The sequence below is a fragment of the Ceratotherium simum genome, chromosome 1, assembly GCF_057802395.1.
Source record: "Ceratotherium simum simum isolate JZ-2026a chromosome 1, ASM5780239v1, whole genome shotgun sequence".
Lineage (NCBI taxonomy): Eukaryota > Metazoa > Chordata > Mammalia > Perissodactyla > Rhinocerotidae > Ceratotherium > Ceratotherium simum.
In genome coordinates, this window is record NC_141900.1 from 98,022,824 (window position 1) to 98,040,088 (window position 17,265).

At 43.8% G+C, this 17,265-nt stretch overlaps 1 protein-coding gene across 1 annotated transcript in view; it reads left to right on the forward strand.

The window, feature by feature from the left end:
* CLCN1 (chloride voltage-gated channel 1) overlaps positions 1-17,265 on the forward strand; it is a 29,206-nt gene that overhangs the window by 5,394 nt on the left and 6,547 nt on the right. Inside the window, exons 6-16 of the mRNA XM_004430663.3 lie at positions 479-556; positions 1,648-1,726; positions 6,472-6,597; positions 6,917-7,001; positions 7,223-7,324; positions 7,624-7,708; positions 8,257-8,406; positions 12,780-12,849; positions 13,032-13,142; positions 15,045-15,258; positions 15,504-15,637. Of these exons, the coding sequence (XP_004430720.1) occupies positions 479-556; positions 1,648-1,726; positions 6,472-6,597; positions 6,917-7,001; positions 7,223-7,324; positions 7,624-7,708; positions 8,257-8,406; positions 12,780-12,849; positions 13,032-13,142; positions 15,045-15,258; positions 15,504-15,637 (1,234 nt within the window). The remainder of the gene's footprint in view (positions 1-478; positions 557-1,647; positions 1,727-6,471; positions 6,598-6,916; positions 7,002-7,222; positions 7,325-7,623; positions 7,709-8,256; positions 8,407-12,779; positions 12,850-13,031; positions 13,143-15,044; positions 15,259-15,503; positions 15,638-17,265) is intronic.

Here is a 17,265-nt window from a genome sequence, read left to right on the forward strand (position 1 = left end):
GCTGCCCCTCGTTCACTGGCACTTTGGGTGACAAGGCCTCCTTCCTGTCCCTCAACCACGCAAGCCTGTCCCCCTCTCAGGGTTCCTGCACTTGCTGTACCCTCAGCCTGGAACATTCTTCCTCCTGACACCCACATGGCTCACTCCTTCCTTTCATTCAAGGCACTACTCATTTGTGACCTTTGCTGAGCACCTTCTCTAAACACACCCCCACCCCACCCTCATCTGTCCTGCCTCTCTCTACCCCCTTGCCCTCCCTCAATTTCTCCACAGCCCCTAGCATTTTCTGAAATGAGAATATGCTGCTGTATCACCTCCCTTGCTCTCCGGGATGAGACCAGAACCTCTCTCTTACTCACTTCTGTATTTCCAGCACCTAGTACAGCGCCTGGAGCAATAAATGTTAGTCCATCGAATGCCTCAAAGCCTCCCATGTGGGCCCCTACTCCTGACCCCCTGCCCTCCTTCTCTCTCGCAGGGCCCTTTTGTCCACATCGCCAGCATCTGCGCCGCCGTCCTCAGCAAGTTTATGTCGGTGTTCTGTGGAGTATATGAGGTAAGGTTGAGAAAGTAAAATGAGGTAGGGCCGTGTGTGGCCAGGGTGTCAGAGGGCTGCCTTTGCTCTGGGCTGGCCGTGATGCTGAAATGGGGCATTACGCTGATCCACGCTCCCTCACCCTCCACACACATCCCCCCACCCGCCTAGCCTAGCCACACGACGCCGCTGCTGAGCCTGTGCCGGTCCCAGGACGCCTCGCCCTTCCTGATCTGTGCCCCTGCGCCGGGGCTGCACCTTGGTCAGCTCCTATGCTGACCCTGCTCGTCCACACGCCCCCTGTATCCGTCCCCTCCACGTTGCCCTCCTGTGCTACCCCTGTCCTTTGGTCGTTCCTGCCCCCCGCCCCTCTTACGGAAGCACTGCCCCCTGCCCCAGCTCTCTGCCCTCCTCGTCGCGCGTGCTTCTCTGTTGCAGACCGTGCCTGGGCGGCTTGATCTCCTGGTGTCCGCCTGCGCAGTGGGCGTGGGATGCTGCTTTGCGGCCCCTATCGGAGGCAAGTCCCACTTCCTCCCTCCCCCGGTTGCCCGAGCATGACTCGGAAGGAGGGTTTGGGTGGCCGCCACAGCTTTGGGGTGGAGACGGGTGCTTGCTGAAGAAACTGGTGGGTGGGCATTCAGAGAGTGACCCTGGATCACAGCCCCTGGTCTCCAGGCACCCACACTGTTCTGCCAAAGGGCTATGTGTCCTTTCTTCGAGGCTGGCGGCTGTTTCACGCAGGCCTTTATTGGTACTATTTGTCTGAAGTCGTTTCCTGTCTCTCTTGCTATTGACGCTCCTTGCCCCGATTGTCCCCATCTCCAGCCCCTCTCTGGTGACCATTTATTGGCTTACCTGCCTTCCGTATATTTGCCTAACTTTTATTTCCTTTTCTATGTTTGGCCTTGTGCTATAAGGTCACTTCCTGTTTGCCAAACTCATTGAGTTGCTCTTGGCCTGGGAATCGCTTGGGGAGATGGGACCACTATGATTCCCAGGGACTTAAGCCTCTCCTTCTGCCTTACTTCCCACCCTTGCTTGTCCTCCTTACCTCTCTCTGCTCCCTTCCCCACCCCTCCCACCTGTGTCCTTGTCTGTCTCTCCCCTAGTAGCAGCCATACTATTACACTGATATGCTGACGGTCGGCTGTGCTGTAGGAGTTGGCTGTTGTTTTGGGACACCACTTGGAGGCAAGTGATTCCCCCTCCTACATCAGTCCACTTGCCCGATCTTGCTCCTAAAACAGTTTTGGTCGGCATCCTCAAGTGCGAGCATTACCAGTTAAAACAAGAGCATTGCAAGAATAGCTAACTTTTAGTGAGCATTTACTATGTGTAGGCAGTGTTCTAAGCACTTTACATTTATCCCCCCCAAAAGCTGTGTGAGACTGATACTGTAGAGGAGAGAGAGGAGGGAACTGATGATAGAGAGGACAAGTGACCTGAGCAAGGTCATTCTGTTAGCAAGTGTAAAGCCAGGAATGAAAACTGAGGCAGCCTCCGTGGATCCCCTACTTATATTAAAACCTTTCTGTATTGTTGGATGTTTTTGCCCTCCACTTATATCTTCTAACAGGGGACTCTGTGCACTTTCTTCTCCAAGGGAAAACCTACATTTTGTTGTGTGTTATTAAGGACCCCGGAGATTGGGTGGACCTTATTCAGATTAATGGCCAGTTTTAAGCAAGGACTACATGGGAGGGAAAGGATCATTGTTCCTGGCCAGCAATTTAAAGTTGAGTTCAGCTCTTTCTACACGGATAAGGCAAAGAGCAACCTTCCGGATTATTTTCCTTGTCCTGGATGACTAACAAATGGGCATGGTCAGAGAAAGCAGTTGCATCTGTTTATTTTACTCATCAGTATCAGTTGATGAGTAAATGAGATTAACAAAGCAGGGACTATATGGATCATTCATTGGATTCATGGTGATAAAAAGGACACCAAGTTGACAATTAGAGAAACAAAATTGCAGAAAAGGCATATGCTTCTTAAATACACCAGCTGTTAGACGTATCTCTTCAATTATGAAAATGTAGTTAGTTCTTTCATAGAGGAGTCTTCAGGTAGCTAACACGGCTTGGCTCAGGAATGATATATGGATAAGCATTTAGAGTTCATGAAAATGCATCATGCTCATTGTACGGACACTGCGCCAGTGCCGCAGCTTACGGAGATCAGGTCAGCAAACGTGTCAGCTCGCATCCTGTGCACTTCTGTTGTCAGCTCTTGTCATTAAAGTCATTAGTCCCCATCGGAGAAGGGTAGTATGTTTGAATTTCTACACACATTAAATGTTCACACTTACATTTATACTCACTTTCACCTGTATTTACTCTTTCACCTTACAAATCCAGAAAGTCTGAAGAACAGTTTTAGAGAGGTAGAATATTTTTGGTTTTGATTTTTAATCAGCTAGCTTCTTCTAAAGTGAAGAGAACCTGCATTTTTTGGCATAAAACTGGAATTTCTGGGATGAATGAGGAAGGTTCTTGTTGGTCCTGTATTGAGTATGGGAAAGACCATAGGAAAGTTATAGATAAAACATGGCTCTTGACACAAGAAAATATTTACCATTGAAAAGTTAAGATGCCATTTTCTGGATGGTTGGATTAAGTGGCAAATAATAAATGTCATGGCAGGTAGCATAACTTGATATTTTTTATGAACACAGAAAGTTCTGAAAGGAAAAATAAGTATTAAGAGAATTTATTCACTGTGTAGTCAACTCTTAATTCCTTATACCAATAAAAGAAATATACTTCAACATTCCACTAAGATGACAAACATCTTTTTGCTTCGGTTATGGGCACTCTGTGCTGTGGGATTATAATTACAGTAGATGAGAACTGCTAGAGGATTCAGGGAAAGGAACGACAGGAAGTGAGTCTGGACAGGTAAATGAGGACTGAATCATGAAAGAACCTCATAGGCCATGCGCAAGAATGTAGATTTTATTCTCTAGGCTAGAGTTTGCCTAAATGTGTTTTACAGAGTACCATTCTTCATGGTGTTACTGGATGTAATGTAGAAAGAGTTCCAGCTCAAATAAGTTGGAAAATGCTGTGCTAAATAGGTAGTTTTTTCAGCTGGAAAAGTTATCAGAATGTTTGACATGCTGACATGCATTGTGAGTATCCAAAATGTGGCTCAAATACAGCATTTCCCACAGAATCCCTTTTGCAAGGATCTTCTCGTGGAGTCATTTCCTGACTGTGGGAAATGCTGTCATGGGTGTCAAGGGGAGTCGTGGAAGAATTTGGAGCAAGGAAGTGACATGGCCACTGCCACATATTTGGCAGATATGTGCAGGATACAACCGGCCTGTGGATTAGTGGGATTAATCCAAGACTAACAAGAAGACTACTGTCACAGTCCTCATGCTAGATGAAGAGAAACTGAATGGGACAGAGGCAGGAGAGAGAGAGAAGAGGATGATATATATGGGCAATAGAAAGTAAAACTGATGCGACCTAATGGCTGATTTTATATGAGGATATGAAGGGTAAGAGAATAGAAGAAATCTAGTCCAACTCCCAAGTTTATAATGAGGAAAACTGGGTGGATAGTGGTGCTAGTAAGCAAGATAGGGAATACAGGAAATTGAAACAGCTCTGGGAGAGTCGATACATTTCACTGTGAATATGTTGAGTTTGGAGTTCCTGTGGCATAGCCAAGTGATATTACATAGGCACCCGGGCTGGTGAGTCTGAAGTTCAGGAACTGAGTTGAAAACATAGCTTTGCTAACCAGTAGCAGGTAGGTAGTAGTTGAAGCTATGGGCATAATGAAATGAAGAGAGAAGTGTGCCTATGAGTAGCCAGAGTAGGAGACCAAAGACAGGGCTCTGGGCAGGGCAGGGGCCAGAGGAGAAGATGAAGAACATCTAGGGGGGACAAGAGAGGAACATTACAGAACTTGAGAGATAAGAGGGTTTCCAAAAGCTGTTTGTGTTCTTAATGCTTTGTTTCCTTTTAGCAGCACATTTTCTGTTTGGCTCAGGCTAATATTAAAATTAGTTCTCATTGCTGAGTATACAGTGACAGACTGTTGGGGAAAGTGTCCCAGAACCACATCGTGGGAAAGAAAATCTAGCCTAGGATTTCAAAAAATGGTTGTGAAATATTCGTAAGTTGGATAGTTTACACCCCAACGAATCAAAGCCGACTTTCGTCTTGTTACTGGTAAAGAAAAGGAGAGAGACTTGCTTTACCTGATTCCCCACTGTGTCAAATCCTCCTTTTAGACAAGGAGGCAGCTGCCTTACCTGATGTGATTTGAGGAGCAGGGGCAAAGGGGTGGTTGGTGAAGCTCTGTCTGCCCCAGATTCCCCATTTCCTGGCTCCCTTTTCTGAAATTCCACCCATTCTATTCTCTTCTGTTCTCTTTCTTCCCTCTCCTCTCCTCTTCATCCTTAGAACAGGCATTGAGCCCTGATCATGTACCAGGCACTGTATTAGGTATTGGGTTCCAAGGAACTTTCAATCCTAGGGGGAACTCAGAGATGTAAACAAATAACTACAAAGTGGTAAGTGCTCTGATAGTCCCAAATTTTGAGAGAACAAGGTGAGGGAGGGACTGTTTCTACCTGAGGAGGGGGCTTGGGAATGGCTTCCCAGGAAAGTTGACACTTGAGCTGACCACCAGGAATCCTCTGCCAAAATGCTACAGCTACTCCATGATGGAGTAACCTGGAGGCCACCCTCCCCTTGATGCAAATGACTTGCTATAACTATTGCCTGTCAACTATGGAAGAGAGGGTCGGAGTCCCAAGGGATTCAAGAGATGTGACTTTGAATATAGAATAGGGAGAAGAAAATGGCTAGGATGTGCCACCTGAACAGGGGAGCAGGTTGGGGGTCTTGGCCAGGCCAGCAGCCGTTCACTGTGCAGGGCAAGGAGGAGACCAACCTTACTAGTTCACAGTCTTTCTTGGGGCCAGGCACCTTGTCCATTCATCTAGTCATGGGCTGCATTTCCCTGGTTTCCCTTCCTTGTTTTTGATAAAGACGAGGCTTAGCTAGGTTTGGGGTAATCTTGTCATCAATTTTTACTTTGCATCTAATCAAAGTCCACTCCCTTATTCCTAATATGTTCAAAGATTTTTTCTTCTAATCTTGAGTCGCACTTTTCATGCCCTCATTAGCATCCCCACCAACCCTTGCTATTTTTCTGGATCTCTACCTCCTCATTTTCTGCTCCAGCATGTAATCTCAGAAACAGTGCTACCTGGGACGATTAATTAGCTTTCCTTCAACCTCACCTGCCTTTCTGAAACATAATTGTTTTTAACTTCTAGCCTCTTGATTTTCCCCTTGCTTTGGTCCTTTTAAGTCATGTTTTTAATATTAATTTTTTTAAAAATTTGGATGAATCCTCTGCTTTCTTTTCTTGGAATATTGAGTACTGTCAGCTCTTGCAAAGACCTTTCTTATTCCTTTTTCTTATTTCTTCCTCATTGAGTTGCCCTAGGGTGCATGATGCATGGGAGGAGTCGAGGAAGATTGGAGGGATGTCAAGGAGAGTCCCTGTAAATCCTGGGCTCTGCTTGGCAGCCCTGGTGAGCACCTGCTCTGGAGGTTTTCTCTCCTGGAACTTTTCTGCTGAAATTTTTCAATGACCTTTAAATCCCTGTGAATATCTGACAGTTGTGAGTCCCACCCAAACCTGATTTCTAAGGGCTGGAGAGGGCACAACCACCTGATCCTGATGTTCTGAGGGTTGAGGGTCCTCATTTCCCGTCCTGTCTGTATCTTGTTGAACCACATCCCGGCACGAGCAGGTATATTGTTTAGAGCATGGGACTCCAAAAAATCATTACGTCCCACTACTGCTTCCCCTCATGATTCATGGTTCAGGAAAAGGTCTATGGGGAGGAGTGTGGGAGAGAGCCTTTCACTCCATCTGCCTCTGATCCGACTTCCATGTCCCCATAGGAGTGCTATTCAGCATCGAGGTCACCTCCACCTACTTTGCCGTGCGGAACTACTGGCGAGGATTCTTTGCAGCGACGTTCAGTGCCTTTGTTTTCCGTGTGCTGGCCGTATGGAACAAGGATGCTGGTAACAGGGGAGCCCTGGGCTGAAGGCAGTGTGAAATAGTGAGGCTGGTAATGGGGCATGCAGGGAAGCTCTGTGGGGCAGTGCAGAAAAGGAATGGATGGCATTATTTGGGAAGTGGGACCAAGGCCCAAGGATATAGGACAAAGATAAAGTCATGGAGTAGAGGAGTAGTGGTTGTGCATAGAAAAAGGAAATTAAATAGGAGACATTGAGCTTGGAGGAAGGAAGGAATTAATCCTTAAAGCTGATGACCTCTGGTTCCCTCTCTGTGGGTCTCTGCAATGCTCCCACCATGATCCTTGACATTTCCATCCTATAGTCACCATCACTGCTCTCTTCAGAACCAATTTCCGAATGGACTTCCCCTTTGATCTGCAGGAACTCCCAGCCTTTGCCATCATCGGGTCAGTCAGGTCACCTGCTCTGGGAGTGGTGAGCTTGGGCTGGGGTGTGGCTTTGGCTTGGAAGGGACCCAAGCTGGGAAGAAGGTAGGGCGGGCCTGGACAACGTGTACACTGTTGCGGGGAGATGGGTAGAAAGGGAGGGTGGATGCCTCGTATTTGTTTCCCTCAGCAGCTAGATCCGAGGGATGAGGGTTTCATTTCTGTATAACTTGCACCCTCAGGATTTGCTGTGGGTTCCTGGGAGCTGTATTTGTGTATCTGCATCGCCAAGTCATGCTCGGTGTCCGAAAGCACAAGGCCCTCAGCCGGTTTCTTGCTAAGCAGTGAGTCACCGACCTTCCTTTGCCCTACCCATTCGCTTTCTCCAAGAGTTCCTCCCTTTTAATCTTTGTGGAAGGCATTAAATGCCTTTAGGTGGCTTGTGATAAAATACAGAAGCCCTGGTACTCTATGTAGGAGGTGAGTGGTATGGTTTCTCCTTCAAAGATTGCTTTTTGGTAGAGAGAATGCTCTGTATTTGAAGAACTGAGACTACAGGAAACTTCAGCTTGCAGGAGTTCAGTGTAGTGTCCACTGGGGTTTGGCTAAGTTAGGGGAAGGATTAATTCTGTTTCTTTTTCAGCCTCCTGCTGTATCCTGGAATCGTTACCTTTGTCATTGCCTCATTCACCTTTCCACCAGGAATGGGTCAATTCATGGCTGGAGAGGTCAGCTCCAAGGGAGTCTGCGGGTGGGTCACATCACTGAGCCAGGGCTGGGACTAAGCCAGGACTGGGCCACACGGAAAAGAGGAAACAGCGCAGTTGTCCCTCAGACTTCTGAACAAATGTACTCTTGCCCAAGGATAGAATCTCTCTCTAGAAAAGAGCGAAAGGGACCCTTGAAAAATGAGACGGGAGTTGGGGGGGTAGGGGATAGGGTGGCCTGGTGGTGTAGTGGTTAAGTTCATGCACTTCGCTCTGGCAGCCTGGGGTTCACAGGTTCGAATCCTGGGTGTGGACGGATGCACCACTCATCAAGCCATGCTGTGGCGGCATCCCATATACAAAATGGAGGAAGATGGGCACAGATGTTAGCTCAGGGCCAATCTTCCTCAGCAAAAAGAGGAAGATTGGCAAGGGATGTTAGCTCAGGGGCAATCTTCCTCACAAAAAAAAAAAAAAAAAAAAGAGAGAGACGGGGAATCAGTTCTCTAAAAAAAGGAAGTACCGAATATCCCTGGAGAACTGCCTGGTTTTGCTTCCTCTTCTCACAGTTAATGCCTCGTGAAGCCATCAGTACCCTGTTTGACAACAATACGTGGGTAAAACATGTAGGTGACCCTGAGAGCCTGGGCCAGTCAGCCGTGTGGATTCACCCACGGGTCAACGTTATCATCATCATCTTCCTCTTCTTTATCATGAAGGTACCTACCCTACACTCCTGACTCCTCAGCTTCTATCGTTTTCAACCCAGGGACTCAGGGTTTGCCTAGGGTAGGAAAGGGTATAACTTCATCTGGTCGTCGTCCAACCTAAAAAAAATAGCTTGGAAACCACAGCATAGGTAAGTTGCTCGTCTATAAAAGTGAACCAATATCTAGGCTAGTTGTCCCATTCATGTCAACTTAGTGATGTTGCCATAATTATTATAACCTGTCTAATGGTTCCACTTGCTAAATTCTTAAGACATCAGAGCAGCAAGTAAACAAGAATAAGACAGAGTTTAGCAACATAGATAACTGTGTGAAAACCTCAGATAAATTAACCAAATCCCCCCACATATTAGATAATTAAGTACTTCATTCTCCATTTATCTGATTATCCATTTTTAGATGATTTGCATATCCATTTCCTTTCCAGCCTAGTGTGTAATCTCTTTTCTAGACTTGCAAAAGAGATAAAATATTTAAATCAGTTTTATTAGTGACTATAAATAATTTTTATAAATGTTATTATTCTGTTTAGGTAGTGAGGCTGTGAGGATTTTGCCATTCTCAAACCATTTTTTTCTAACTTCAATTAGGAAACAAAAGCTGATCTCTTTTACGTCAGTTCTTTTTCATATCCGCCCACCAAGGATCATGTATTTATAGACTTCTCAATTACTGCCTTATACAAAGATATTTTTATTTCCACTCCTGGTTGTGACATCTATTACAATTACTGATTGCCTTTTTTTTCCCTTTTTTGATGATTACCTTATTACTCATAGTATGTCTTGCCTGAATAATCCAACGTTTTCCTCTGAATATTAAGACTCTCATTTAAAAGTCTGTCCACGCTGAATTTTCATGCTTTTGAATACCTTGCTGTTAACTTATTCATGATACTTTATAAGAATCCATATTTCCCCAGGATATGAGTCACTAAGTTATATTTATTTTGTAATAGCTGTAGTGAGTTCATTTATTCAATAAATGTTATTATGCACTTAATATGCACCAAATATATAATATACTTGATTGCTGATATTTGGCAAATCGTATGCTTATGGTGAAAAAATTGTTTTAAAATTTCCTTCTTTGTTTTTTGCTACTCATTTAATGTACTTGTCAATGATCTTATGATTAGAGATACTGGTGCTTGACACACCAGGTTCCAACCCTGTAACTTACATTCTCAGGATTTGCTGTGGGTTTTCCGAAAGCTGTATTTCTGTATGTTCTTTCCCATTCCACTCCGGGTGGGTTCATGTGGTCTATTGCTTCCATATTTTTCATACCCACCTTGTTAATTAGATCCTTTTTTATTTCTTCCTTCAAAAGATTTTATATTTTTATCATAAGGAAGTTCTCCGTGTCTTGTTAGGGATTTGATTTTTTGGACTTTCATTGTAGAGTTCATCTTCTCTAGTTTATAAATCCCAACTTCCTATAACTAGTTGTTGAGTGTAAAAACCCATCTGTAGTAACCAAGTCCAAGTTCTGATGGCATCTCAGAATTTATCATTCAATGATAATAACTGTTTTTCTGATATTCCTCTAGATTGAGCTATATGGTAACTTTGGGATCATATATACTTTAAAATGTCAAGCTTTTGAAAATTTTTGGAGGAAAGAAGTACTATATATTTTTCACCATTTCCCCCATACCTCACCTCAGATATATACCCCTGGATTCCCAAGTATATATCTGGATTCCACTTCATGGATTAAAGTTTATTCTGAGAAAACTACTTGAATTATATAGAAGGACTCAGCTGTTTGTCACTATTATCAATTCTTACTGAATTATATCCTCAATAATGTTTACATCATAAGTGAATCAGGAAAAGAAGCTCACGCACTTTCTGGGCTATATTTCAAGCCCAACAGTTTGCAGCAGGCCTATAATATTTATAAACATAAAACCATTCACTGCTATAAATCCATGGTATGACCTAGTTATCACTGCTTCCAGCATTTTCGCTGTCCTGTCTTTGGACACATAAGCATACCTTTATTATTTCCAAAGTGTGGGCAACGGGCCACATAGCCAAATTAAAATATGAAATTGACTAGAACTATTTTTCCACAGTCTGATTTGGAAGTTAGCCTATGTAGTCTTTTGGAAGTTTCAGTGCAGGCAGATAAGACTCTCAGTTCAGCTTTTTTATAATATTCATAAAGGGAACTTACTTCTTCCTCAATCTTAAGACATGGAAAATATCATCATGCTGTAAGTCAGGAGCTTTTACAATGAGTATGAATATAATCCCAACTTCTCAGTTTCCCTTTTAATAAGTCTAACATCACTACATAGTTTCACTGAGTTCTCGGCACAGCCTGAGGCTCTGTAGAATTCTTTTTGCCTCATCTTCGTATCCCTCCTTCTGGTGAAAAGTCTAAATAAAATGGAATCTGTGACAGTGGGTCTCTAGTTTCCCAGTTCTCTAGAATTGGGTGTTTAAAATCTTGGGAGTTATTTGTGTCCCCCATCACTTACATTGCTTCTGGACCTTTCCTTTCATGTGCTAATAGCTCAAAAAGTTTGCTAATTCATGCGTCATTCTGTGCGCTATAGCAGTGGATAACTTCAATGCCCTCTGATCTTGATCTGTTCTTACACGTATCTTGGAGGATCATCTAAAGTTTATCCTCTGAATTCAGACCTATGGTCACCTATTATCTGTATTACTGGGGCTTTCAGATTAACCCGAGCCTACAAAATCCCTTATGGCTTTCGTGTACTTCTTCCAAAGAGTTGGTACAGAATAGTTCAAGGGGTCTCAAACTATTATATGTCAGAATCACTTAAGAATCTTTAAGTACAAGTGCCTAGAACTCCGTTTCCAGACAGTCTGACATGGTAGCCTCCAGTGGTGTCTGCTCATCTACAGTTTACAGGAGTCCCGCACGAGCATTACTGTTAGGTGTTTCAGCAAATATTAGCTCTGAGAAGCTTTTTCTGCTTTGCATGAATACTGTTTGACCAAGCTCTCTTCTTTTCTTCCTCCCTCCCTCCCTCCCTCCTTTCCTTCCTTCCTCCTACCTACATTTACTGAGCATTGTGCCAGTGCAGAGAGAAGGCGGAGGTAACAAGATACACTCTTGTTATACATTCGAGGAATTCTCAGTCTATATTCTCTTCATTGGTCCATTTAGCTTTGCAGTTCTCAACCGTTTTAAGCAGTCATATTCTGACATGAAGAAGTATGTGTTCTTCTGGGGTGAAGGCTTCTCAGAGCCTTTGTTGCTGCCTCTTGAGGTCAACTATGGCTCAAAGGAATTCTTTCTAAGGTTCAGGAAATTAAGAAATTGATTTCTCATTAGTTTACAATGCAATTGGTATAGTTTTTTAATTGCAAATATTTTCATCCTGGCACTTTGTTCTGACCTTTAGCTGCTACTATCTTTCACCAAAGTAGTTTGAGATCCTTTTCTAAGATTGGCTTACTTATTTTGGAAGTATGTTGCTTAATTTATGTATTATGTCTTATATATTTTTTTCTTTTACAGACATTTCAAAAGTTCCACTACTACTCTTTTTTCCATTCTATTTCTCAATTCTTCTGCATTCTTTGTCACAGAACGTACCTATTGCTTTTGTTAAAATTATCCCAATTTCTGGTGGAATATTACCTGAAAAAGTTGGCCTTGGAGATATTCTCTGTTTATTGGCTGACTTCTCTGGCTTTCTCAATTTGCCCTTGCAATAGGGCCAGGACAGATCTGATTTTTTGATCCTTCATTTAAGGTGATTTGATGTCAAAGGAAATGGCTCAGACAGGACGGTCTTCACTCCAGGTTCCCTTGTGAGGTTCCCCATACAATGGCTTTGTAAATGACTGTATTGAAGCTAAATTAGTCACACAGTAAGTCACTAAGACTTTAAGATGTCTGCCACTTAGAACAGGTGCTCTTTTTGAGAAACATAATCTGACCAGGGAAAGGTATCCTCTGGCTTCAAGAGTTTCAGGCTGCTCTGCTGAGGTGAACTTTTGGCTTAATAGGGTATAGTGGGCTAGGGCCCTTTTGGAGCAGTGACAGGGGAGTCCTCTGGGCTCCACTCCTTGTTCTAGATTACCTAAAGGCAAATAGAGTCACTCCAAGTAAGAGTGTTTTTTGGGTTAACCATCTGGAAGAACTTTCTCGTAGTGTTGTCTTTGGTGATCTCTTAGTCTGAGAGCTCCATGGTTTTTGGTTCTGGAGGAAAGGTGACAGACAAGATGGCTTCCAGAAGGATTAGCTATCCCAGGATTTCTGGGGCTCTTGAAGCAAGAAGGAGGAGGATAGTAGGAAGGAGGTTGAGTGTGTCTGTGTGTGTGTGTGTGTTGGGCGGAGTTGAGAGGGTATCCTGATGCCTCTTTTTACCCCAGTTCTGGATGTCCATCGTGGCCACCACTATGCCCATACCTTGCGGAGGCTTCATGCCTGTGTTTGTGCTAGGTAAGTTCTGATGGGAAGCCTGGGATCTTACTGACAGCTGCAATCTAGTGTACTGGGGAAATAAGGGAAGGCCTGGGACGCTGGGGACTTATATTTGGCCTTAGTACCCAAGGAGGGATTGGCTCTTAAAATATAGAAGATAAAGAACTTGGATCTCTCAATTCTTTCCTTCCTTCCTGTAGGAGCTGCATTTGGAAGGCTGGTAGGAGAGATCATGGCCATGCTATTCCCTGATGGCATCTTATTTGATGGCATTATCTACAAGATCTTACCTGGGGGCTATGCAGTAATTGGTGAGACACATTCCACCCTCCTGTAACCCAATATTGAGCACCTCAAATCCCCACACTCAAACTCTCCCATGACATCTTCATTCCTGGCTACACAATATGGTTTTAATTTAATGTTATTTAATTCAACTTTTATTCAGATAATCAACCCTTGGCTGTGACTCTCATTAGCTCTTATTGAATTTCTTTGAGCCTTAGTTTCTTCATGTAGAAAAGGGATTATAGGAATTAAATGAGATAATAAGGATGAAAACACTGAGGGTTGTGTCTGGATGTTTGTTAAGGGTTTTTTCTTTTCTTCCGAAGAATTATGGAAACAACAGTGCAGGTGACTGGCTTGAATACTCCCAACCTGCAGGAGTGCTAATATTGACGGGACTTAAGAGCACATGACTAAGAGCTAAGAAACCTGGGCTGTGGACTCATCCCTGCCACTTGTCACCTGGGTGACCATGGAGCAAGTTAGCTGCCTTTCTGAGCCATCCTAAAATGACTTCTGAGATATCTTACAGCCCTCACTTTCTGAAAGTCTAGCATAATCTTTTTTCATCAAATCTATTATCCCATCTAACTAAAAACTGTGTCTAACACAGTGACCCATATAATCTCCAGAATTATTATGCCTCTTCCCTCCCTCCCCTCTTCACTGAAATCCCATAACATCTAAGGCCATGCCTCCCTGGCTATAGAAGCACTAACCAGCTTTATAGCACATATGATGACGTTACTCCCCCATCATAGTCCTTTAGAAAAGCTTCTTTCATCAGTAGAAGTCATCTGCTGATATTCTCCATCTTCAAGCCTCTTGGGTATCCCCCCGAGGGACATCTTCCAGTATACGTATCTCCCGTGATAGTTTATGCCCTGAAGTATATTATGTGCACCATCCCCTAGAGTCGTCCCTTCCCATATTTCCCTTTTGTGACCTTTTCTTGTTTCATTTTCACGTGTGCCTTCCCTAGCATCTTTTCTCACAGAATATCTCCCCCATATTTAAATATGAAATATAGTTAATGCACAAGGGACTGTTTTGGCTGATGGGAAAACATAACCAAAAATAAGTAAGATAGAATTCTATCTTCAAAGAGCTTGTAGAATCATAATGTTTTAGATCTGCAGGGGCCTTAGAACTCATTTAATGACCCCTTTCACCTTACAGAAGAGAGCATGGGATTCCGGAAGAATTAAGTTCAACTCACACAGTTGAGAAATAGAATCAGGATCTGATGCAGGTTTCATTGCTGCAAGTCCACAGCATGATTCTTGGGTTCTCACACTATTCACTCATAAATTATTGGCACCAAAACCTGAGGTCCAAAGTAAAATGCCATAACTGGGTTTCCAAATGCTCAGTTAAGAATGATCCAGGGGCCAGCCTGGTGGTGCAGTGGTTAAGTGCGCGTGCTGTGCTTCAGCAGCCCGGGGTCCGCAGGTTCGGATCCCGGGCACGCACCGACGCACCGCTTATCAAGCGATGCTGTGGCGGTGTTCCATATAAAGCAGAGGAAGATGGGCATGGATGTTAGCCCAGGGCCAGTCTTCCTCAGCAAAAAAGAGGAGGATTGGCACTGGATGTTAGCTTAGGGCTGATCTTCCTCAAAAAAAAAAAAAAAAGATCCACACTTGCAAAAGCAAGGAACAGATAGGACATCACTATCTTTGTTTTATAAATGAAAATTTTGGCACACACAGATTTTGTGAGTTGCCAAGGTCATAGAATGAGATCAAAGTGATGATTTTCTAGCAGTTCAGCATTCTAGCCCCTACTTTTGACGAATGGTTATCTCAGGAGTGTTGGCACTGATCAGGGTCATGGTTCCCCATTCAATGTCACTCCCATTACATCCCCATGTGCCCTCCATGCCAAGCCCTCACCCACCAGTACATTCCTGTGTCTCATTCTAGGAGCAGCAGCGCTGACTGGTGCAGTGTCCCACACAGTCTCTACAGCTGTGATTTGCTTTGAATTAACGGGTCAGATTGCTCACATCCTACCCATGATGGTGGCTGTTATCTTGGCCAACATGGTGGCTCAGAGCTTGCAGCCCTCCCTCTATGACAGCATCATCCAGGTCAAGAAGCTACCCTACTTGCCTGACCTTGGTTGGAACCAGCTCAGGTCAGGGGCATCAGCTGGAATTAGTTCAGATTGGATGGGGTGGAGGTTGGAAGTTCTGAGATTGAGATTGAGGTTAGGGTCAATGTTTGGAAGCACTGCTTTTTATTTATTTTTATATTCCCATGTACTTAATAAATATTGGGAGTGATCAAATGCATGACAAACCTCATGGGGGAAAGGGAAGTGTCAGCAAAGGGACAGGCATACATGGTGGGACTAACCCATCATGCTTTCTCCCTCTATAGCAAATTTACAATCTTTGTTGAGGACATCATGGTACGCGATGTGAAGTTCGTTTCAGCTTCTTGCACGTATGGGGAGTTGCAAACTCTGCTCCAGACCACCACAGTCAAGACTTTACCACTGGTTGATTCAAAAGGTTAGTGGGAAGGAAGCAAGCAGACTGCTGAGCTAGTGACCTGAACAAGGGTTCCATAGAGGTGGAGGAGGCACTGTGGTGTGGGTTTGTCTTTAGGGGCTATCCAGTCTGCTACAGAAGACCCAGCCTGTGCTCCTTAGGGAACGTGATCATCCTTGAGGAAGGGAAGATACAGCTATAACACAAGCACAAGAAGACAGTTAAAAACCAATTAAAGAAAGGCAGTCAATTCTAATTATTCATTGTAGTTATGTTCTATAAAGTCACCGCGAACACTGAATTAAGGATACTATACTGAACCATTGCTCCTAAGAAAAATACATGGTTAAGTTCCTCTGGTCACAATATTTTCTTCAACTAATCAATGCGTAACTTGTTTTATGTGTATTTCTCTTTAAAGGCACCTTATTTAATATATATTGTTGATTCATTAACAGTGAACTCATGGCTAACAGCACTATAGCTCCTGCCTGAGCGGAGCTTACCTAGGACACGTATTTTCTCCATAAGGCACATCACAGCCTTCTTGTTTGGGGGGCAATCTTAAATAGCAAAATCACCAACACAAAACACAAAAATTTAAAAAACATGGCATTAAATGGACCACAAAAAGAACACTTGTTTATAATATCAGAGCTGAAACAAGAAGGCAGAGCATCCGTCTTGTTCAGCTTCAGCTGAGAACGCATGCATGGGGCGAATCAAATTTTTTGCTGCTCTGCGCATGTCTGTGAAGGGCGGCGAAAGCACCGAGAGTAGTATTGATTCAGGGTTACAGATATATTTTAGCCAGTAGGTGGATTCAAAAATAGGGAATCCGCAAATAATGAGACTCGGCTCTAAATCTTACAGCCCCTTATATGGTTCTCTCTGCTATGCAGCACAATCATACCTGTTCTTTAATGCCCAACTTCAGGAGGAGATGGAAGTTCTATGAAGGAGGGAATGGTTTTAGTAAGCATTGATTTCACATTTCACTTCCTTCATCATCTCTCTGCCCGCCTTTGGCACTTAATCCTGCTTTGTATTATTTCTTATTGTGGTTTATATATATTCATGTCTTTTCTTTCTCACTAAATTGGGTATTCCTTGAGGGTAGAGGCTATAACTTCTATCTCCCTCAGACTGTCTCCTCATAGGTATTTACCAGATATTAAATAAATACAAATACTTGCATGTGAATTGGTGTAATAGAGAAGAAGCATGTAGGGCCATTTGGAACGATTAAAATTGTTACTTCTGATTTCAGATAATCAGAGTCCAAATTGCTCAAGTTAGATTAGTTCTAATATTTTCCCAAAGCCCAAATACCTTCTAAATGGCCTCTAAAGCAGTGGCTCTTCAGTGGAACAGGGCTAGAACCAATGAGGTGCAGGGTTTTCATAATAATGACTAAGCCCTAGCAGTAAGATTTATCTCAGTAACAGTGCCACAATGTTATGGCCTTAAAACTTTAGAGGCCGGGCAGGTGGCGCACGCGGTTAAGCGCTCGTGCTCCGCTGCGGCGGCCAGGGCTTCGCCGGTTTGGATCCCAGGCGCACACAGATGCACTGCTTGGCAAGCTATGCTGTGGCGGCATCCCATATAAAGTGGAGGAAGATGGGCATGGATGTTAGCCCACGGCCAGT